This window comes from Trichosurus vulpecula, chromosome 1 (genome assembly GCF_011100635.1).
Source record: "Trichosurus vulpecula isolate mTriVul1 chromosome 1, mTriVul1.pri, whole genome shotgun sequence".
Taxonomy (NCBI): Eukaryota; Metazoa; Chordata; class Mammalia; order Diprotodontia; family Phalangeridae; genus Trichosurus; species Trichosurus vulpecula.
Window position 1 is genome coordinate 499,896,663 of NC_050573.1, and position 23,619 is coordinate 499,920,281.

A 23,619-nucleotide genomic window follows, 5' to 3' on the forward strand; every position below is an offset into this window, starting at 1 on the left:
CACCTCATTCCTCACCCTCATAAATAAAAACATAAAAAGACATTGATTTTTAGCTTACTAGTGATATGAAGTTTCTAACTCATTCATTCTAAGTTCTACAGAATTGAACAGATTAGAACATTATTAAGAAAAACGGCCACTCATACTGTATGCTTTTTCATTAAAATATAGAAAAATATTAAGCATGTAAAATTTTTATCAATCGCTTCTTTATTCCTAAACTGGACACACATACTCAGAGGCTTTTAAAAAGGAATTTTAAAAGGAAATCATTCTTTGGTTTCAAATCCTCAGGTTCATGATGATGAACTCAATAGGAACCGAAAACGAGTGAAGGAAATCAATCAGTATGTTGACCATTTGCAGAATGAACTGGACAACTTGGATTTTGGTGACCTTACGGATTAGGTAAGTCTTCACACACAAGGGGGTCCCCTTTTCAGAAAGGAATATTGATTAGGGCCCAAACTCTATTCACGTTCCTAAGTTTTTCAGTGTTTTCCCCATGAGAAGTTCCAAAGGATAGAAGGCTTATTTTATTGCATTAAAATGTATTTAGATTTGTGAAAAATAAAGACGAAGATCACGCCAAAGTAGTGATCATTGTATCAGGCAGGTCCATCGAGGCCACGTAGGGATTGAAGGCTCCATTCGCACTGGAGCCCTCTGTTGGCCATGCAAGTTATAAGCTTGATGTTAGAGGTGATTTTCTCCTCCTTCTAGATGAAAAGAAGACTCAAGAGCCATTAGAATAGCAACCAGCCATTTCTTAGTACAGACAGTTCTTGCCTTATGTAAGCAGACTGTTCTATAGACCTCTACAGAAAGCAATTTTTATATAATGTGAATTGGCCTGTGGACATAGGGAAAGGAGGGATAGAGGGAGTCAGGAAGTGGACCCCATGCTCATGGAGGGAGGGGTAGCACACAGTTCAAGGAAAAGTGTGAATTGGGAATAGAGAAATGAGATCAGGAGGAGGAACGTGCGGGGAGGCCAGGGCCAGCCACACAAAGGCCTAGTCAGAACCCAGAGGAAGAATATGCAGGGGGCTGACACAGACAGGGTGACTCATGGGGGTGGGGCCAGACGCACAGATGGGTGGGCAGAGCAAGGCAAAAGTCTACCCTTGGCCCTGGAGGTCTCAAGCCAAGCCCCAGCTGCATCCGTTCTTCTGCTTTAACTTGAAGGGTTTTAGGGGTTTTTTTGGGTGGAAGGGTGGGAGATTGCAGTGTTGAGCCTAGGGGCAGGAGTGGAGAGAGAGCACAATACTGTAAAGTTAACAGACATTTTTTTTGGAATGCAGATTTCTTTCAGAAGTCTTTAGGTGAAGCTGAATTTGCGTAATGTGAATTTACGTAAAGTAAAAACAGATTGTACTGAGCTACATATTTACAACCTGTCAGAAAATGACTTTTTAAGAAACCCGGCATAATGGAAATGTGATTTCGATTACTGATTGACGTAGAATACAGGAAAGAAAGCTCTCAAAACTCTAAGACAATAGCTGTCTTTTATTTATTTTTGAATGCATGTTATCCTATAGTTTATTTTTAAGTGAGCTAATAAGGATAGGCTGCTTGAAAAGTCTTCACTGCATGCATATTTGGAAAACCATTTGATCCTTCTGCTGTATTATATAACCGTGATGCTAAGAAATGACAGATTGTCACATGAACACAATGTAAGGAAGAACCCTTAAATACAAAAACTAGGGAGAAATCCTGAATTTTCCTTGGGTACGTCTTTCAAATCAGTTTACTTTCTAGATTTTTAATTATATTAAATATTTCATCTTCTGTTTTAAAGAACAACTACTCTGTATGACTTTGAGAAATAGAAAAAAAAAAGAGCAAGATTGACTTACTTTCAAGAGATCCTTTGATAAAAGTCAAACATAGTTGAGAGAAAATAGGTTAAAAGATCAAGAATACAAATTAGTTTCCTGGTTAGTGACAGGTACCGAGTCTCTTATTTCAGATCTAGACCAGCAGAAGCAAAATACACTCACAAACGCTAAGATGTTTAACCTTAGGGAAACCCGGTCACAATGAATAAAATAAAGAATTCTGGAGCCATAAATAATTACAAGGCTTGATACAAGTTTTGATGTTGATGCAATCTTTAATATTAAAAGTAAAAGTAGGAGAATGTCCTGTGTACTAAGTACAGCTATAGCTCCTTTACCCCCTTGCTAGAAGGTGTTCTCCTGGGTACCTCTTGATTACCAAGGACAGGATGAGCTTTCAGCAGGAACTGGGGATCAGTCCAGTGGCCAGTAGCTTGTACCATCCTCAGTTCACCTAGGACGCTCTCATCATTTCTTTATCATTGCAGAATTTAGTGAGAGAACTTCATCCCTGCAGGAGTTTATGTTTTACTGTGGAATTTTCAGAGCAAAGGTGAACAAAAAGTGTCCCAGCTGCAGTTCGAGCCCGCAATTCCTGTAGTTCATAGTCATGGGCCCATTCCACATTGCCCCATTTCTGGATCTAAGAGGACAATGTATACAGTTTAAGTTAGCAAAACAAAAGAGTTCTAGATCTTTAAAGATTTTTCTATGAATAGCATTTGCTCCAAATTTCATTCCAAGAATCAAATCGTAAATATGAATGTGCATGGACCAATTTCTTAGGGATCTGCTTCCATCCAATAAGGCTACTACTATGATGAAGTGGCAGATAGAACAATGTCTGTAGTACACAGTGGAGGCTAGCTAGCAACAACAATTGCCACAACCATGTGCTACACCAGTGGGGCTTGTTCAGTCATATCCAACTCTTTGTGACCTGTAAGGGTTTTCTTGGTAAAGATACTGGAGTGGTTTGCCATTTCCTTTTCTGGTAGATTAAGGCAAACAGGTTAAATGACTTGCCTAGGGTCACACAGCTTGTGACTGTCTGAGGCTGGATTTGAACCTGGGTCTTCCTGACTCCAGGCCCAGTGCTCTATCTCCTGAGCCATTTAGCTGCCCCAGCGGGGCTATCTGTAACATAAATCAGTCACAGAGCCAGGCAATGACAAAAGAGAGCAGTAACATACCGTGCCTCTCAGTTATTTTCTTCCTCATAAGTGGGTTATTATGATGGATATTTGATCCCAAAGCACTCCCTTCTCCTCATGTCACTTCTGCAGAATGTAAGTCAGCCTGTGAAATACCACTTTGTCTATGTCCTTGAGTGTTTCTGCCAACAGCTGCTTGACTATGCAGGAATGGCAGTGTCTAAGGACAATGTCACTCAAATGACAAAATCTCACTCATCAGAAGAAGTGAGAGAACTCTAGGATGACAGATTTCAAGCTAGATGAGACCCTAGAAGTCTAGTTCAGGCCCCTCTTTTTACAGATGAGGAGAGTTTGGGTGACTTGCTCAAAGAGCATACAGGTACTAGGTGGCATTGAAAGTGACCTAACTAAATTAGAAAAAACAAACCTGGTCCATCAGAAAGAAGAAAAGCAGCTCCCGAGGAACACTTTTTGTGCCAACCCCTGAAGCGCATGCCTTAGAGTTGAAGAGCATAGGGACACTTCATCCAATGAACAAAAGTTGGGGGAGATCATGATGAGTGTGGGGGAGAAGCCGTTGTTCAAGCTGGATGGAGTATAGTATGTAGTGTGAAAAACGGCCAGAAAGAGAGTTTGGAGCCAGGCTAAGGATTCTGTTTTTGATCCTACTGACAAAAGCTGCTAAAATTTTCTGAACAGAGGATTGACATGGTCAAAATTATGCATCAATAAGATTAATTTGGCAGCTGTGTGAAGCATAAACTGGAGAAAGGAAAAACTTCCGGTAGGCAAATTAGTTTGGAAACTATTGTAATAGTCTAGAGGAAAGGGGAGAGTGATAAGAGACTGCACTTGTGTGGTGGCAGGTGGGGACATGCCCAAGAGATGGATGGAGGGGAAATGGACAGAGTCTGGCAGTAGGCTAAATATGGGGGATGATGGAAAAGTCAGTCAAAGAAAATCTGGAAATTTCAACTCTGGGTGACAGGGAAGTTGGTGGTACCATCACCAGAAACTGGGAAACGAACAGGCTTTGGGACATTTGCTCCTTTTGGGTCTGGAACCTGTGCTTTCTCACTCCCAGTGAGTCCTTTGACCACTACAGATGACCAACTGTTCTGTAACTATGGAAGGATGGTGTTGTACTCAAGTAGAAAGAGGATTCCTGTGGGACACATATTGACTCAGAAAACAACATACTAACATTATCTATGTCGTACACTGTATTTTCATTTATTATTTTGTTAAACGTTTCCCAATTACATTTTAACCTTGTTCTCTGCGAGTCTGACACCTCTGGCCTGCAGCTTTGAAAGGTTAAGGGCCTTGCCCAGGGTCAAAAGGCCAGTATGTTAGAAGTGGGACTTGTATCCAGGTTTTTGGGACTCTGATCCTGGCTTTGTATCAACTATATGCCTTTCTATTTTTTATTAATCCTAAATAGAATAAGTGTCACTACGCAGAAATTGAATTTGCACCTCTCCTTGGTAAACTCTCTTGTCAACTTCAGCCTGACATATATTAGTTGCCTTACAAGTTTTGAATTACTGAGGTTAGTTTAATAAAGTTGTGTTCTAATGTCATTTACATTTCTCACATTTAAGTTTACGGAGTACTTTATAATCAATGTTTGCTATTCCTCTTAACACTTTGGTGAGGTTGACATAAGAAGTCAATTTCTGTTGAATATTGACAGATAATGAAAAATTTCCATTGTCCAGCTCAATCTACTTAAAGTGACACTTTGGGATAAGGACTGGACTTATCAGTGATCTTGTGGACAGAGGGAATTCCCAGATGCATAAGCTCGCTACCAGTGCAGGTCAGCACCTTCTCTGCAATTGACAGTCTTAGAGAGTTGCCTTGAGTGGAGGTGTTCAACTGGCTGTCCTCAAAACTCCAAAGTGTCCTATGGCTAGAACCAGAGTAAAATGTAATTGGGAAATGTTTAGCAACAACAAAAAAATAAAAACACAGTACAAAATATTGTTGTGCAGTCATTTCAGTCATATCCAACTCTTTATGACCCCATTTGGGGTTTCCTTGGCAAAGAAACTGGAGTGGTTTGCCATTTCCTTCTCCAGCTCAAAGGTGAAGAGGAAGTACGTCCTAGGCATGAGGGCCTGGCGAGAAAGGAAGGCAATGTCATGGCTGAGCAACTGTCAGAAAGCCAGCTTGGCTAGACCATAGAGGGAGTGAAGGGAAGCCATGCAGAACCAGGTTGGAAAGGGAGCTTGAAACAAGGTTAGGAAGGACTTTAAATGCCAAACAGAGGAGTCTGTAGTGGACCCTAGAGGTAAGAAGGTTTGGTTTTATGCTTTAGTGACATCATTCTGGCAGATGTGTGGAGGGAACGGCCTGTGGCGGGGAGACCCAAGTGCAGACTATCAGGAGATGGTGGGCCTGAGCAAGGCCAGTGGCTTTGCGAGCAGAGAAAGGGTTGGATCGTAAAGGTGTCATGGAGGGAGAACTGGTGAGACTTGGCACAGTTCAGAAGTTGTATGAGTTAGTCAAATTAATTTATGGGAAGATGACAATAACAGCTAACAGGCACTGTGCTAAGCATTTTACAATGATTTTACAATGATTATTTGACCCCTCACAACCCTGGGAGGGAGGTACTATCATGATCCCCATTTTATACATGAGGAAACTAAAGCATGCAGAGGCTTAGTGACCTGCCCGGAGTCACACCACAAATAAAGGTCTGTGGCAGGATATGAACTGACTCCAGCTCTGCTCAACTCCTGGCCTGGCCCTTGATCACCTGCACCAACAAGCTGCTTGTCAAAATGGTTGAGTGATGGGTCATGTTTACACCCAACCTGCCCTTTCACGATCTCAAAAATGATAAAATACATACCAAGTAAAGTAAAATAGTACTAACTCCCACAGAAAAACCAGTAGTGACTGAACACCAAAAAAGATCTCCAAAAGTAGTAATGAAGTACTATGTGATAAAAGAGTTCAGGAACTCTCTAAAAGGGAATAATGCTGCAAATAACCACAAGCAGATCTTCAGAGGTGATATCAGAACAATTATGAGAAGCTCTAAGATTGACTGAGAAGCCTAAGGAGAGAATTAAAGGAAGAGATGAGGAATGAAATTAGAGCTCTTAAAAGATTTTGAAAAGAGAATTGATGATTTAGAACAGAAGGTAGAGACTATTAATAAGGTGATAGATATTCTAAAAAGGGCACGGAAGAGACCGAATGCAAAAATGTAGTGATATAACAATAAATATTCAAGAAAAGTCAAAAGTCAGAAAAATTGAGGAAAAAAAAACATTTTAAATACCTACAGGCCAAAGTAATTGATTCCAAAGATAGAACTCAGAAAGCCAATTTGAGAATGACTGGCCTCCAATGAAGAGCCAGTGAAAAAAATCTTGTAAACCATGCTAGAGGAAAGCAGGAAAGCAAGTTTCTCCTAAGTATTAGAAACAGCAAACAGATCAATAGAATCCCCAGGATATCAGAGGCAAACTAAGTTAATTAGGCAAGTTCACCTATGAAAGTGGCATTAGAGCTGGGGAATGGGCAACACAAACATGAGGAATTCCTTGAAGGTTTAGCATAGTTCAGGTCTAATCCCACAGGTTCAATAAGCCTGACCCCAAGTCATTCTTGGATAGAGAACACATGAAAATGGGATGAGTGTGAGGGCTGCTCCAAGATGGATCTAGGTGCTCAATCTGACTAGACTCAAGATGGCAACCATACATCTATGCCACAGGATCTGAGGCCCTACGGTGGCTTCAGAACTGAACAGAGATTACCTATACTTAAACTGACAGGTCTACACATTTGCATACCTGGTACTCTTCTTCCAGACGAGAAAGCAGGACTGCCTTTTCTACTGTAAGATGCCTGTCAATCAACCCCAAGGACAAAACCATGGACTTTAACTGGGTGACCACAAATTCTATACCTGGTGAATAAAATGGAAAAATGTATTCCGAGGCCAAAGCCATCATACTGATAATACTTTTATTCTAGCCTTGTGCATTAGTACCCATAATCCCAGTCCAGGATACCATAAATAAGTCTGGAAAGGAGGATAGAAGATTCTGTTTATTAAACACAATGGAGCAGGATGCTGCAAAAAAGTGACTAATATATCTTATATCAAGTAGCCATTATCATCACCAAAAGCATTTCCTGAGTTCTGTTGGGAAGCTGTGTAGATTCCTAGGGAGTTGGACAGAGATCTAGGAAGGAGGCCGGGCTTGGCAAGGGTGAAGCTGCTTATGGTGTGGGCCTAGGACCAGCAGGCCAGAGGTACAGCAATACTACTAGATCATCTTCTAGACTAGGAAGGAGTCCTAACCCACAAGAAGATGAGTCTTCCATTCCCATATACTATCGATTTTATATGAGCTGCATGTACATTAAACATGAAAAACACATAAAGCCAGTTATGTGAGCCCACACCATTGACAGATTTGTCAGTGATCAATTCCATCCCTTCTGCAAGGAGCATTTTTACTGAGCACTTTATAAAAGGTGTAGTTAAAGCCAGAACTAGATGCCTGGGGACCAGGGTTTTCATTACAACAACCCCACTGATGTGTTTTTACCTCGGGCAAGTGACGTGAGCTGCGGTTTCCATTTCCTCCTCATAGGGCCTCTATGATATAGTGACAGGAGCCCCTTGAATCAGAGGCCCTGGCCTGGAATACCAGTCACATCAGCTCTCCGGGCACCCAATGAGGAGTTTAGACTAGATAATCTCAAATGTTCCTTCCTGCTCTAAATATCCCTTGATCCTAAGAACGGTATTGTTGTAGGCACTGCAAAACGTTATGTAAAATGTTATGCTGAGAGGAGGGGCATAAGGTAAAATCTTAAAATTTTACATCAACTTCTTCCCTTTATTACCTTGCAAGGCCCACATGTTATAAGATGCCAAAAGACTGATGAAGGTCTCTTTAGTCTTGGCTGGGATATCAGGTCCCATTATGTTTGTAGAAGATCCAATCTTAACATCATATCTGCAATGGCACATATTAAACTTTAGCATGTATGCTTTGGTTAAAGCGTGATATAATGCTCAGCCAAGTGGTCTTTGGCTACTCTTGAGTCTTTTAAGAATATACTCATTCATTACTTCATTTAGCCAAGTTGGTCCACTTAAAAGAAAGAGATTCTGGGAAGCACTTACAGTTAACCAGTGATTTATAGAGGACTAGTGGTAGCCTCTTTAATTAAGTTTCCTTTTCCCAAAGCCAAATGCACTGAAGAATATTGCCAAGGATTTCCCCTGGATGAAAAGCATAGTCTGGACCAGGGGTGGGGAACCTGCGGCCTTGAAGGATTCAGTCAAAGGGCCACACGTGACCTCAAGGCCGCAGGTTCCCCACCCTTGGCCCTGGACAATGAAGTAGTATAGTTATTTGCAACAAAGCATAATTAATTTACAATGATTGTTCCACATAATGAAGAGCTTTCTACCAGTGTCTCCATAGCTCACATTGTAAACACTGACTAGTTCCCATCTAAGGTCTGAAGACAGCAACACGACACTTGGATGTCTACCTGCCAAGACAAACTGAAGAACTATATGAACACAATTACAAAATACCTTTCACACAAATAACGTCAGGTCTAAACAACTGGAAAAATATTAATTGCTCATGGATAGGCCAAGCCAATATAATAAAAATGACAAGACAGTAAACACAAGGAAATGCACAGGGCAGGTGAATAAAGATGTGAACTCATGGGGATTTTGTCTCTTACCTTTTTTCTGCCCAGTCTATAATTGGATCCCACTCATTCTTTTGAAGTTCCACTAATGTTTCTGGCTCTTCCACCCTGTAACTAATTCATTGTAAAAAAAAACCATCTTTGTTAACAGAAAGTTCAATTTTTCTATTCATTATTAGTAATCTAATAAAATAAAAATACAAATGACAACCTGAAAAAGCTTTTTTTCCCCAAGTATTTCAACCATATCTTGGGATGTAGCTCTCTCCATGAATCAGTCCTTAATATTTCTCACTGCAGATGCTACTAATGGGGGCAGTTAAACATAAAGGATTCAGAGCACTTACTAGGTATCTGGACAGTAAAAACCTCTCATTCTATCATAAGTCAGCCTCAATCTAATAACCGAAGTTTTGTTACCAATTAATTCCTTGGTCCGCTCAATCTACCCAAGTTTATTCTTAGTGATGAGGAAAGTTTTCATTTTGGAAAGTATAATGTTTAAAGGCTGATCTGTTAAATTAAAAGGAATAATACTAATTTGCATATATATAACTTATCATTTACAAAGTCTTTCTCACAATAACCTGTGAAACAGATAGTACAAATATTATCATACCCAATTTTGGAGATGATTTTGTCAACTCTGGTTGAGAGAGGTTAAAAGAGTGCTCTTAATTACTAAGTGGTAAAACTGAGACCCAAGCTAGTGAGCTGCCTGAAGTCTTACATGTGCTTGGGGTGGGAATACGAGGAAAACACAGAAACAGCCTTTGCCCTTGAGGAGCTTGTGTCTGCTGGGGCGATACAAGGCAGATTCTTCAGTACAGAACAAAGCAAACTGAGGAAGAGACTGCCAAAAATAAAAACTCCTCCATTTGGCATTTGTTGTTCCAAAAATTTAATAGATCCTTGTCTTCCCTAGTTGTCATTGCTTAGTTGACTCTAATTAAAAGAAATAAAAACTCCACAACTAAATAAGAAAATAACTCCTGATAAGTCCTCAGGGAAGTGCTGTAGGACAACCTAAAGCTCACCGTCATGACAATGTGAATTTAGTCCAAGTGTCTGTTACCAGATCGTGTCTGTGTCCAGAAACTTCATAGAAGCTTGGATAAGCTGATCTTTGTTTCGTTGAGTTGGGTTGTCTAAAGATGTGTTACACAGTGTGGTCTGAATCAAAAGGCAGAGAGAGCAGCTATTAGAGTTCATCGGCCCCAGGGTAAAAGTACTTCTCCTTTCACAAAGTCATCACTGTCCAAGAAGAGAGGCTAAATGTAAGAGGCTGATGTCACTCCCTACTGGTAAGAGACTGATGTTCCAAAGTGAGTCCCCCTGATGTAACTGACTATTAATACCATGACAGCAGTATACTAAGCCACTGTAACAAACAGACTAGGATTATGGTTTTTTAAAATACCTGATTAGTCTTTTTTTAAAAACACCCCTAAAATCATTTGTATTTTCTCCCCACTCATGTTCCTCCCTAAAATGCAATGAGGTATTCAGCTCCTATTATGGTTACAAGTCCATATAGGCAAGAGAAGCAGAAAAAGAGAACCACTGGGAGCTGAAAGTATGGTGTACCCAAAAACTTCCCAAAATATATTTATGAGTAAAGTGAACAATCATATAATTAAAGTTGATTTCTGAAATTCCCCTGTTTTAAAGTTCAGAATCATGTGATAAAACAGGAGGCAGCAATGGTACTTAGCCCACTTCACCAAACTCAAAGGCTAACTTCCTTTTTTTTTCCTTTTTTTTTGAGGGGGGAAGGCATGGCAATTGGGGTTAAATGAATTGCCCAAGGTCACACAGCTAGTCAGTGTGTCAAGGGTCTGAGCCTGGATTTGAACTCAGATCCTCCTGACTCCAGGGTCATTGCTCTACTCACTGCGCCACTTAGCTACCCCAAAGGCTAACTTTCTAACTCAACTATCTACATCTGTTTTCCTTTTTTATGAAAAATGTTTAACTCACTAAGATCTTGTGAAGATCACTAAGATATTTATATAGTGTTCTAGGCTACTAGGAAATAAAGGCACGAACAAATCTCCCTTCCCCCCCATTTTAAGCTCCTTGAGGGCAACTAAGGTATGTTTAATACTTCTCTTTTATCACTCACAATACTGGACTCAAGTACTTATTGCTATCCAAGCTAATGGAAAGTGGTAGCACAGATAATCCAGATGTATTTTCTACATATTTATCTGATTACATTTTGCTTAATATATGTTTGTATTCTCTGAACTTACAACTGGACTAGTGTGGAAGTTGGCCAGAGGAAACTGACTAGGGGTTTAAAAATTGGCCCAGGATGACTGATAAAGTGAATAATCAATCAGAAGGTAAACAGATAAGTGTGACTGCTGCCATCTTTACTTTCTCTCTATCTTCTCACCAAATGCATCGTGTAGAACTTGATAGTGTCTCGCTGGGAATCCCACTCCGTGGCCACAGCAATGGCCAGTGCTTCACTGGGAACAGTAAAGAGCTTGGCATTGGGAGTTTTCAGTTTTCTGTGGTCCAGGTTTATCTCATATCCACCTTGAAAGATCAAAGTTTAACACTCTCAGGAATTATAAGTAAAAGCAAATGACTATTCTTACGTACTTGAACTGACACGAGGCTTAAAGACAACAGTGGACTCTGCTTACTAAAAGACCACAATGATGAGGATAATCTGTCAACTGGACTAGTTATAAACAAAAACACTGCAAATCACACATTAAAAAGGCAGAAAGAGCTTTCGGATACTCACCTTCACCTTGTGTAATGCTGACATTCTGATAAAACTTCTTTCTTTCTATTAAAAAAGAATTTTCAAAGAGATAGTTTAAAATATCATCAAGATAGCTTATGGAGCAATGGGGCCAATACTATATGATTAGTGTTGATGTAGTAATAGGCTTGATTTTTAAAAAAAATTTATATTCAATTCGTAAAGGTTTATTGTACATTTTGTGGTTTTGTAAGGTGCCAATCAAGCTCTTGTCTGGCCCTGGCTCTGATCACACATTATCATGTGTAACTTTGGGGTAGATTGGGTTTAAAGATTTATCTAAGAGAAAGAATACATTCCATTCTCTTACCACCACCATTCCACCTTTTATCCAAATATAAAGATAGCCTCTGAATATGACAAGAATATATATTCTTTATTCTTTTATAAATGCACATGCTAGACAGTAAGTAGAGATCTCAAGAGCATTTTCTATTTCTCACTATCCAATTAATTAACCTAATTAACTTTAGCTTTCTTGTATTCTTAACAGGAACTACAAAATTCTCCTTCAAGAGGGAAAAATCTGTATCCTGTGTTTCCTTTTGAAAATAACTTGAATAAAAATCCTAGCATGGAAATACTCATACCAGTCACCCTGGAGGAAGATGAAAAAGGCAGCTCGTAATAATTTGCACAGATTTTCTTAGCTAATAAGGAAAAACAAGTAGGTAGAACCTTGAGATCTACCAGCCAACCATCACACAACCTTTGAGATATGTAATACATACAAAAAGAGGTTGTTTAGATTTAAGAGCATTTGGGGTCTTTGATGTTTGCCTGTTGAAATAATAATATAGTATGTGAAAATAAAGGAGAATAAGTAAATAGCTTGTATTTAAGCTTCTTTCATTGGTAATCAAGCTTATGTTAAAAATTAATCAGGACAGACTATGGAAAAAAAATCAAAGAACAAAGGAGGGAACAGAATTTAAGGTATCATGTCCTTATTACAGGCTATTACAGAGGGAAGAGCACTGAATTTGGCATTTTGAAATGTGGACTCGGGCCCAGCTTTGCCACTTACTAGCTGTGTGACGCTGGACAAGTCACTTAACCATCTGCAGAAAGGGACAACAGTACTTGAGTTATCCACTTCAGAGTCACTACTGCTTTGTAAAGTGTTAGATAAAAGTGTAGTGTTGATAATAATTTTGCCACAGTTTTCACATAATATTTAATACATTGTTCTTATATTGTGCTTTAAAGTTACAAAGCACTGTTTCTACAACACCTCTGAGGTAGAAAGTACCAGGATTGTGATCCCTGGTTTAAAGATGAGGGAAAGGGGGCGGCTTGGTGGCACAGTGGATAGAGCACTGGCCCTGGAGTCTGGAAGACCTGAGTTCAAATATGCTCTCAGACATTCACCAGCTATGTGACCCTAGGTAAGTCACTGAATCCAGATTGCCTCCCCCCCAAAATAAAAATAAAGAGGAGGGAAATGAGGCTCAGAGTAAAATCTCTGGGATTCTGGGGTCTCAGGATCACACGGCTGGTAGCTGTCAGAGCTTGGATTTGAACCACACAAAGTTTTCTTAAGAACTCAAATATAATTTATTCTTTTTAAAAATTTGATTGTTTTCCCCCATTGCTGTGACTTGCCAATGATTCTTGCTTACTCATTTTGTAACACTGGCCATGTCAAATAACATATGACTCATTCTGTTCTATAGACCAGTGACGTCAAACTCAAATGAAAACAAGGATCCCTGCCGGCTGCCTAATGACTTAGAGAACCACACATTAACATTACCTATGTTCTGTTGTACTTTTACTTCATTAAATATGTCCCAATTCCATTCTAATCTGGTTCCCCTGCCCTGGTGGCCTTGTTGGACCCCTCTGCTAGGACCTACTGCCTTTCTTAAATACTAAGAGGAGGAAGGCATGCTTCGTTGTCTTTGACTTGAAAAGTGGTCATTGCATTCATCAGAGAGAATGCAAAATTTCAATATTCAACAAGCATTTCTCAAGTGTTGGCTGTGTGCACAGTGTTACTACATGTAACAGACTTATCAATGACAAACCTTGCTTTCAAGAAGTGTACTAGATGAGGGCGAAAACGTTAAAACCTTAAACCCAGTTCACTCTGAAGCTCATAGATTGGACCACAATAGGTCCTTGTCCAAGCTCCATTTAATGGCTGTATTTGGGCCTTCCTGGCTTAGAGTGAATGTCAGTGGTAGCTGTTTCTCTTTGGAACAGCAACTGGAGGGTCTTCCCCTCCCAGCTTGTTTTTTTTTCTCTTTTTTTTTTCTAATTAAAGGGGCCATTCCCTGACTCACTTCTTAAAGAGGCCTATTCACTGAACGGGCATTATTAAGTGAGGACATTTTTGAAAAGGCCTGAGCCTAAAAGGGCCAGAGTCTCTCATTGCATCCTGGACCATCTCCAGTCATCTTGATGAATATCTGGTCACTGGATCCAGATGGCTCTGAAGGAGAAAGTGAGGCTGGTGACCTTGCACAGCCCTTCATCCCTCAAATCAAGGTCTTCTGCAAGTCATGTAATCATTTTCCTGATGTCATGGTCTTCTTTGAAAATGAAAGACAAAGACAAGATGAAGGCTAAAGCTATAAATAGAAATAATTAGAATACAAAGCGAAATGAGGATAAGCGCAAGAGAAGTAGGTAAAGTGCTATGAGAAATCATAGAAAGAAAAGAGAGATTTCCTTTACTAGGTGGGGGTCAAGGTTGTACTGGTGTGAGGGACATGTGATTTTTCTTTTTTGTCAATAACTATGAACACCTATGAGAAAGTGCACGGTATAATGGATAGAGGGCCAACCTTGTAGTCAGTTACCTGAGGTAAAGTCCTGCCTCTGACACAGCTGTGACTATGGGCATTAGTGGAGAGAGTTTCCACACGAGGAGTCCCACACACTAATGAAATTACAGGTCTGCACTTAAAAACAATCCCCTATAGGAGCAGGTGTCAAGAAGCATGCTCTTTGGAATCACTTGCCTCAATCTTATTTCTAAGCATATATTCTCTGATTTGCTTATACATTAGACTCAGGGATCAGAGTAAGTAGCATAGGAGGCCCAACAAGTGTGATAGAACACTATGGATTCTCCATGTGCCCAGTCCCAAAAGTTAAACTTGGACCTGGAATAAGAAGCCATGTCCCCAATTGTTGTCCTTCGTGCTCAAAGACCACCAACATGATATCACTAATTACTATACCAAAGAACACAGAACATTAAACTTACAGATAACTAAATTGGATCTGATGGCTAAACACTTTGAAAGACAAGAAGAGATGGGAATAAAACTGAAAGTGATCTAACTAAATTAGACAAAACCAAAACAAAAATGATCCATCAGAAACAAGAAAAATATCCCAACAGGAACACATTTTGTGCCAATCCTGAACTAGAAAAAAACCAAAACAAAACCCAAACCAAACAGTTAAATACAAGTATAGCAAGAAATACTTGGCGGGGTAGGGGCAGGTTACCGGACCATAAACTAAACATAGAACAAGAATATAAAGCTTATATTTGAAAAACAAACTTAACCCTGGGAAATTAATAATGAAAAAAGACATCCTAATGCCACAAACTGACTTACGGATACAAAGATAGCCATCTACTCTATTTGGTACTGGTTAGGCCTTCTGTACTGTATGGTTTCTAATTCTCATCTTGGTATCTTCATAAGGAAGAGAAAAAAAAAACTGGAAAGGATTGAGAAGCATAGCAATTAAAATGAGGGCTATGGATACAGAGCTGGAATGTTCCATATAGAAACTATAGGCTAGTCGCCTCATTTTACAGATGAGGAACCAAGGCCCACAGAACACAGGCAATAAACAGCAGAGTAGAGACTCCGACTCTGGTCCTCGGACTCCAAAACCGGAATTCTTTCTACTGGACCACACTGCCTACGGGGACAGAACCTGGATTAGCTAAAAGTTTCAAAGGAAGGGATGGATGATTTTTTGTTTTGTTTTGAATTCAGGAGACATGTTGGTAGAGTCATGGGACAGAACCAATAGAGAGGGAGTGGTAGAAACTGGTCCTATGAGAAAAGCTAAAATTTAAGTAAAACGTAGGGCCAATCTCTAATAGAGAAATAGTCAAAGAATAAGAATAGATTGCAATTCTTTTGAGAATTAGCCATCATATGAAAGCTTGTTGCAAATTAGTAATAATAGAAATACAAATTTAAAGAAGTCTGAGGTTGCATCTCACCTAACAAATTGGCAGAGATAGCTAAAGATGGAAACTGTCTTTTGGACTACTGGGAGTGGCTGCACACTAAAGACAGGGATGCCAGGACACTGTTGGTGGACCTGTGAATATCCTGACCATTTTGGAAAACAATTTGGAATGGTACAAGTGCAAAAAAGTGACTGAAATGTCTATGCTACTGCTAGATATATATCCCATCGAGGACATAGCAAGATATTCAGGACAGCAATTCATTTGGTAGTAGAAAACTGGAAATAAAGTGGGAGGAGAATACAGGACTGGCTAAACAAACTGTGGATATGAATGTAATGAAATATTCTGGAATACTAAGAAATGGAAAATGTGAAGAATTTAGAGAAATGTTGGCAGACTTGTAGAGATCAGTGCAGAGGGAGATAAGGAGAACCAGGAAAACAATGTAGGTAATGACTATGACAGTGTAAATGAAAAAAACAAAGAATGAAATTGAACACCGCCATGATAATAACTAAGCAGTGTGCCTTCCTCCTTTCACCGGAGTGGAGTGGGGTGTCTATGGATGTGAAATGTTTCCTTTGCTATCAGACGTGGCTAATGTGGACCTTGGTATTGCTTTACTGGTTTCTTTCTTTTTCATTACAAGGGAAGGCTCAACATGTGGTGCAGCAGGAAGGGGTGTGTATGTGCCAAATAACTGTGAGGTCAAAGCAAAAGGCATTAGTAAAAAAAAAAAAAATTAAGGTAAAAGGAATCGTTTAGGCTGGGGAGGGAAGCTAAGGACTAAACTTAGTGAAGTTCACCCTCCAAGTGAATGAAGGGTTATTATGAATGAAAACTAATGGGAAAAGTTCAAGTTGCAATAATGGTATTTGGGGACATGAAGAAGAATATGTCAACTGTGAAGGTGATTTCTTCTGGAATATATTACAAGGGTTACAGAATCTTCCTTCTAGGAGCCATTTAAAAATAGAAGGATGGTTCAGGAATTGCTTACCTTGACACAGGGTCTAAAGAAGGTGACCTCAAATGATCTATAATATAGATCGTAAATAATAGAAGCCTTTTAAATACCTAAAATTGTGCTAGGCACATACTGTGGAGGATGTGTAGGCAGTACAATTAATTCCCCACAGTCAGATTTCCTAAAGTCCAAAAGCCAGGGCACAAAAACTATGTATTTTACTCAGAAAATAGGACCATGAGCTCTCATGCTAAACCTACTTACTTTTTTTTTGGTACTTATTTATTTAGCTTTCAGTTTTTAATTCATGCTAAATCTATTTGCCCTTTTTTGGTATTTATTTAGCATCAAGTTTTTAATTTTTAGTTTCAAAAATTATCTTCCTCTCTCTAGCCCTTCCCCCATCCATCAAGAAGACAAGCGATATGATACCCATTATACATGTGAAGTCACACAAAACATATTTCCATATTAGCCACGTTCCCTCGCCCCCTCCAAAACAACAAAAAACATAAAGTGAAAAAATATGCTTCAATCTGCACTCAAAATTCATCAGTTTAAGCCTACTTATTCTTAATTAACACATAATTCTAATAAGCTTGATTTACTCCTTTCTAGAATACAACAGGCTAAAAGCTGCTAACAAGGCACCAAGATATGCCCTGTGAATCGGAGTGGGGAAGGATAGAGTATTATAAGGTTGTATATGGACAGCAGAGAAATTATAGCTTAAAGACTCAGAAAAGCAGCAAGGATATGTTAATGATATACAATAAATGTGTTAATAATATACATAATGATGAAGTTGAGTCATCAAAAAAAGGTATGCTCTTTTTAAGAAGACAAGGTCACAAATAATACATGTTAGATTTCCATTTAAAATAGTTAAAAACGAAGTTTTGATAGGCTTAGTTATCTGGAAGATTCATGCATTTGGAACAGCACCTTTCTCAATGATGAGGGATAAGTGAGGTGTAACTGTACAAAGCACAAGTTCTTCCCAGCAGGGAGTTTACAGTCTTGTTGGGGAGACGACTTGGGCATATGAAACATTAGAAGACCCTTTCTGACTCTATGATTCTAAGAGCATACACACATTGGTGTAACCATGGAAACAACATCTTCGAATATAAAGGAAGCTAGTTACCAAATCGGGTCACATTGTTTCTCTGTGAAACAGCTATCTACTATAATTAATTTATGAGTATGCACTTTCTTCCCTCCATTAGAAAAAGTAAATTCTTACAACATTCTTTTTTCTTTCTTTTATCTCAATTTCCTTATTGGAAATTAATTTTTCAGATCCTATACCCAAAGAACTACAACTCCCACAATGCTTCTTGAATACAGTCGTCTACATCCCTTTATCTTTTAAAATAGCTCCATCTGGTGTGACTTTGCATCCAAGTTCATTGGTCCACAGGCAGTGAGTGGTTTGAGGTAATGAAAGCCAAGCTGTAATTGCGGCATAACTGTCATTGTTTAACCAAATGTTTCCCAGACTAAAACACTGCAGCACCCACCAAATTTTGCTATTCCTAGTCCTGCTGATTTTTCCTTCACAATCTCTCTCTTACAATTTCTTTTCCATTCCCACCGCTAGCACACCAGTGAGGTCTCTGCTGCGACCATTGCAAAATTCCCTCTGGTTAAAATGTAATTGGGAAATAACTAACAAAATAGATAAAAATACAATAAAACATACATTTTAAAACTAAGTCAATATGTGACCTGCAGCCCACAATGCTATTTGAGTTTGACACCACTGCTTTATTGTACTGCCAAATTAAAGATCCCAAACCACCACTTTCACCATGTTACAACTCTCCTGCTTTAAAAATAACAACTGCCCTCATCTTCAAAAACTCTCCCTCGACCTAGTATTCAGGCCCTCAAAATGATGGCCCCAACCTGCCTTTTTAATCAACTACTACTACTCCCCATAGGATCACCCTCTATCCCAGGAACACTGGTCAGTGCCTCCTCCCTTAATAGGGACACCTTGGACTGTCCTGACTTTTTTCATGCTGCTACTTGATTCCTCTCATCTATATTACCTGAATCTTACCGATCCAGTGGAGCCTCTATAGAGCTTTCTCAGTCCAGAGAATACTTTCCCTTCTCCAAACTCACAACACTAATTGTCTACACCATTTACTTAGCAATTAATGCCTTCTGGTATTTCTTGCATTTGATCTTTATATGTTCATGCCTTGTTTTCTCCAAATGGGCTGCATACTCCCAAGGAAGGGGCCAGGAACTATAACAAGGCCTCACAAAGTAAACAAGGGTACCTAGTAGATACTGGGGACATTTTTTGATTTGATAGTGTGAGCAAATGCAATTTAGAATCACATCTTTAGATGTAGTTTAAAGTAACTGATGACTATTTAGAATAATCTCAAAGCACACTAAGTTATTTCTGAGGGCATTTCTGAAATACTGTTGGAGAACTGTATGTTCTATAGTGGCTGAAAAAATCTTTATAGGTGAATGTTAGCTCTACCCTCCTAAATCCTCTCCTTGTTCTAGTCTCCCATCTTTCCAAACTGCTGACGAACTAATTTTCCTAAAAGCACAGATCTATCCACTACCCTTGCTCAAAAGTCTTTGGTGACTTCTAATTGCCTGTAAATTCTTGAGCCTGTCAATTAAGCTTTTCCACAATCTGGCTCCCATCTACAATTTTTCAGCTTCATTTCAGACTGTTCTCCTTCATGAACATTTTGGTCTAGCCTAAGTGGACTACTGGTATTGTAGCTAGAAGTTATCTCATCGAATTTATTTTACAGATCAGAAAACTGGGGCCCATAGAGGGGAAGTGGCTGCTCACAGTTATATAAGTATTAAGTGGCAGACTCAGGGCTTCTGAGTACAAATTCAGCACTCTCTCCACTGTACCAGACTGCTGATCCCCAAACTTGACAGTGCATCTTCTGCTTCGGAAGGCACAAAGTCATTTCCTCTATCTGCAATGCATTTCTTCCTCCTCTTCTTCACTTCTCATAATCACTGTCTTTTTTCAAACTTAAGCTCAGGTACCGACTCCTCTATGAAGTCACCTCTGACTCTGCTAGTCACTATTTAACTGATAAGTAACTTAAGTGCTGAGATGTGTACTAGGCATCTGCAATACAAATATAAAAATAAGACAGTCTCTGCCCTCAAAATTACATTCCACTGGAGGGATATGTATGCAGATATGTAAGTTACAGTGCCAAAAGTCTTAGTGAATTTTAATCTTTAGTAGCTTTAAAGTGTACTAAGACTTGGAAGACACCTTGTATAAAATAGTGATTGACACTGGTGGTGGAGGGATGGGAGAGGGGACTAACAACTAAGTGAGCCACCAGGAAAGGCCTCTTGAAGGAGGTAGCCCTTGAGCTGAGCCCTGAAGGAAGCCAGAAATTCCAAGAGGAAGAAGTAAAGAAGGAGAACATTCCAAGCAGGCGGGCAGGATGGGCCAAGATGGAATACTCTGGTCAGGGAAACGCAAGCAGGTCAATTTGGCCAGAGTTGCATGAATGAGGGGGAATAATGCCGGTAAAATCCTATCGGCCAAGCAGGATAGGTTGAAAACAGATCGTGGAGGGCTTTGATGCCAAATAGAAGAGTTTGTATTTTTGTTAGAGCTTGCTACCTCATTTTACCTTGCAGTACATTATGTACATTGTATCGGCCCAATGAAAACTCTTCTATGGCAGAGACTTTCCTTTTCCTATTTGTAGCCTCAGTGTCTGGCATGTTGTAGGTGTTGACTTAGGATCTGTTTTGTCATTTACCAAAAAGATCATCTTTAACCATGTCCTTCCAACATTAGATTGTATACTCTTTGGAGGAAAGACATAGGACAAACACCAAGCATTAGTTTGCCTTTGTTTTGAGTTCCTCCAGATCTAATGGATGGATGAGGTCACAGGGCAACCAAGCCTCCCAGCAGAAGCTGCAGGCCATCCTGAGGGAGACAGGAGGCATCATGGACCACCATCATGGTCAGCCACCATCTCTCTTTTGAACTGCGGTGATTTCAATCCAGTGTCAAATGGTTCAACACCAGAAACTCATATGATTTTCTCAGTGGAAATGTCATTAAAGATGAATCATCTGCTGCTGCACCCTAAGGACCAGGGGGCCTTTCAATTTGACTTGCAGCTGAAACCTTCCATATGGAGTTTCCCTAGAAGAATGGAAGCTCCCTGGGAGGAGGGAATGGCTTACTTTTCTATTTATATCTACAGCGCTTTACACATAGTAAGTGCTTAATAAATGCTTCATTCATTCGTCCATTCATTCAGGAAGATTGTGCCACATGATGAGTTTCCACAGAGCAAATTTCCTACAAAGTTCTACCTTACGATGAAAACTCTGAATGAGTCAACTTAAATTATTTTCCAGGTAGTGGGGACAGGTCAGAAATCTTTCCCATAGCCACTATATTTGGGTAAAAAGTATTGAGTACTGGCCACTAACTGGCCAGGCCAACTCCCTTTCTCTCTCTGTTCCGCATCCCCCTCCCCCAAAAATAGAGAGGGAAAGGGGAGGCATCAATTATAAATTTCAAGTTAGAAAAGACAGTCTACAGATAAAGAATTGCTGCCTAGAGAACAGGTGACAAAGTAGCTGTCCGATTCATCTATAGGAACTCATAAGGATCTCTGCTTTCCTCTACACCAGTGATCTCCAAAGTGGAATGTGTAAATCCCAGAAAACGTATGGGACAATCCATTGGGAGGGGGAAGTGGTATAGGACCAGCCAATCAGAAGATGGGTCACATCTACCCCTTGCTTAGCTATCCAATCATCAGGTACCTCTCAAATATCCCCTTCAACCATTATTGCCCAATACTCCCCCTTCCACTCACTTCATCACTAAAACCAATCCCAGCAGGTGTGCAAAAGCATCTCCCACAACCCCCCAAACCCTAGCATACACATACCCTGTCCCTCAAATCAACTCATGATGCTTTGGTGCCTCTTGAATGACTCTACCTTCTACTATCCAGGGTTTCATTTCAGGAGAAAGGAGAAATATTAAAATTTATCTGTTTGGCTAGCCACATTGATCAAATTAACTGAATATTTAATTCATACCCTTAACATTCACATGGAATTTTAGCTTGTTGTCATTGAGAAAGCAGCAGTATGTCTGTTTAATGTGATTGGGAAGTGACCAGAAAAATCTGCTGTACCACACACTAGTTATATGGTGATAGCCAGTGATAACCAAGTATCAAACTTACAGATGAGTTATACATTTTTCTTTTACCAGAAAAGGTGACACTTTCTGCTATGAAAGTAGCTGTCAGAAATAGTAGTACTGTACTTAGCAATTATTTAAGAAAAAATAAACTAACTTAAATCTGTCCTTTCAATATAAAGGTGATGTTTTAATGATGAGTTTTAATGTTTTAATAATCAGACTGCTTTCTGAAAGAACTAATGTATGAAGAAAACATTTGAAAATGGATGCTTGGAAATATTTCCATCTTGCTACTTTGTTGCTAAAAATGATGTATTGTCATCTATAAACTCTCATATCTCCAAAGTTCCCCTGGGAAAGTTTTCTAGCCTGTTTAAAAATCTTCCAAATGAAAAGTTTCACCAGGTTTTGAACCCATTTGTTAAAAATGTTATAATGAGACACCTTCAGATTTTAACTTGCAATAGAAATTTTCTAGCCAAATTTCAACAAAAAATATCTTAGTATATCATGGATAGGACTGAAAAGTGAGTATTCTGATTGAATAAGTAAATGCACTTGTTCCATTTTGTCCTTTATAAATTTTTTTTCCAATTTAAGTTTACCATTAAAACTTAAATTAACTGAACCTGGGGCCATGTACAGTAATACACATAACTTACTATATATGATTATACATACATCTTCATATATGTATATATCGCCACACACATAGCTATATATCTACATTTATCTCTATATAGATATATGTCTACATATCTCTATATACACCTACATACGTAAATCTGTATATCTAAATCTACTAATATCTAGTTATAGGTGCAGACAGATGTAGGTCTAGACATACAGATCTATGTATGTCTGTATGTATGTATATGCATACATAACATAAACAGATCTATATCCAGACGCATGTATGTATACACACATGTAGACACAGACTACACTCACACACATTAGGGGTACGTGCTTCAAAATTTTTTTCCAGAAACGGGTGACCACCGGTCTACACCACCCAGGACAGGGGTATGGCGCGTCCTCAGGGTTACCCTCTACAAGATCGTCGCAGACGGAGCAGAGCCCGGGCTGGAGGACTGGGTCTTGCTCTGGCCTCAGTTTCCCTGCCTGGAGGAAGGCACATTCAAACCTCCCTCCAGGGCGGGTTCCCCTCTCCTGCCCACCCTATCTACCTGCGGCCGAGGCCCGGCCCGGGCTTCCCGCCTGCGCTCACCTGCGGGGGGGGCGTAAGCCCGGCGGAGGAGCGAGAGCCCCGGGGCCGGCCCGGCCTGGTCCCCGGGTCCTAAGGGGGCAGCAGGGAGAAGGCACGGACGGCGTGGGAAGCTCTCGCCAACAGCTCCGAGCCGAAAGCAGCTTCGCCACATGGCACCTTTGGGCGGGGAAAGGGATCAATCGAGGAGGGGACCCGAGGGCCTGTAGGAGAAAGCCCACAACCTCTCCCGGTTGGGGCCGTTGCACCTGACCCGCATGCAGAGTTCTCCCACCACTTGGAAAGTTCAATTTCTTTTGGACGCCGCCACGTGACCCGTAGCCACTACCGGCTCGTCACCTAACCTTCGCGCCCTCCCAACCAATCAACGTCACCAGAGTAATCAGGCCTTCCGCTTCTACGCAAAGACTACAAATCCCAGGGGGCCTTTGACCTCCAGACACGTGTGGCTCACGCTAACCAATGAGAAGAAGCGGCGACCAAAATTGCTCCCGCCCCCTCGCCGGGTCAGAGCCAATTGGCCTGAATTAGTGTATATGTGTATGAGTGTAAGTA

General features: G+C 40.1%; 2 protein-coding genes across 2 annotated transcripts in view; one reads left to right on the forward strand and one right to left on the reverse strand.

Annotated features, from left to right (window-relative positions):
- DRC3 (dynein regulatory complex subunit 3) overlaps positions 1–408 on the forward strand; it is a 104,022-nt gene extending 103,614 nt beyond the window's left edge. Inside the window, exon 14 of the mRNA XM_036739705.1 lies at positions 295–408. Within this exon, the coding sequence (XP_036595600.1) occupies positions 295–408 (114 nt within the window). The remainder of the gene's footprint in view (positions 1–294) is intronic.
- A 1,690-nt stretch (positions 409–2,098) lies between these two features.
- On the reverse strand, positions 2,099–23,381 carry ATPAF2 (ATP synthase mitochondrial F1 complex assembly factor 2). Its single transcript, XM_036739715.1, has 8 exons — positions 23,068–23,381; positions 11,475–11,519; positions 11,115–11,260; positions 9,789–9,886; positions 8,747–8,827; positions 7,886–7,998; positions 6,820–6,935; positions 2,099–2,490 (listed from the first exon to the last, which is right to left on the reverse strand). The coding sequence occupies exons 1-8, from the start codon at positions 23,216–23,218 to the stop codon at positions 2,353–2,355; spliced, it is 888 nt and encodes a 295-aa protein (XP_036595610.1). The 5' UTR covers positions 23,219–23,381; the 3' UTR covers positions 2,099–2,352.
- Between the last annotated feature and the right edge of the window lie 238 nt (positions 23,382–23,619).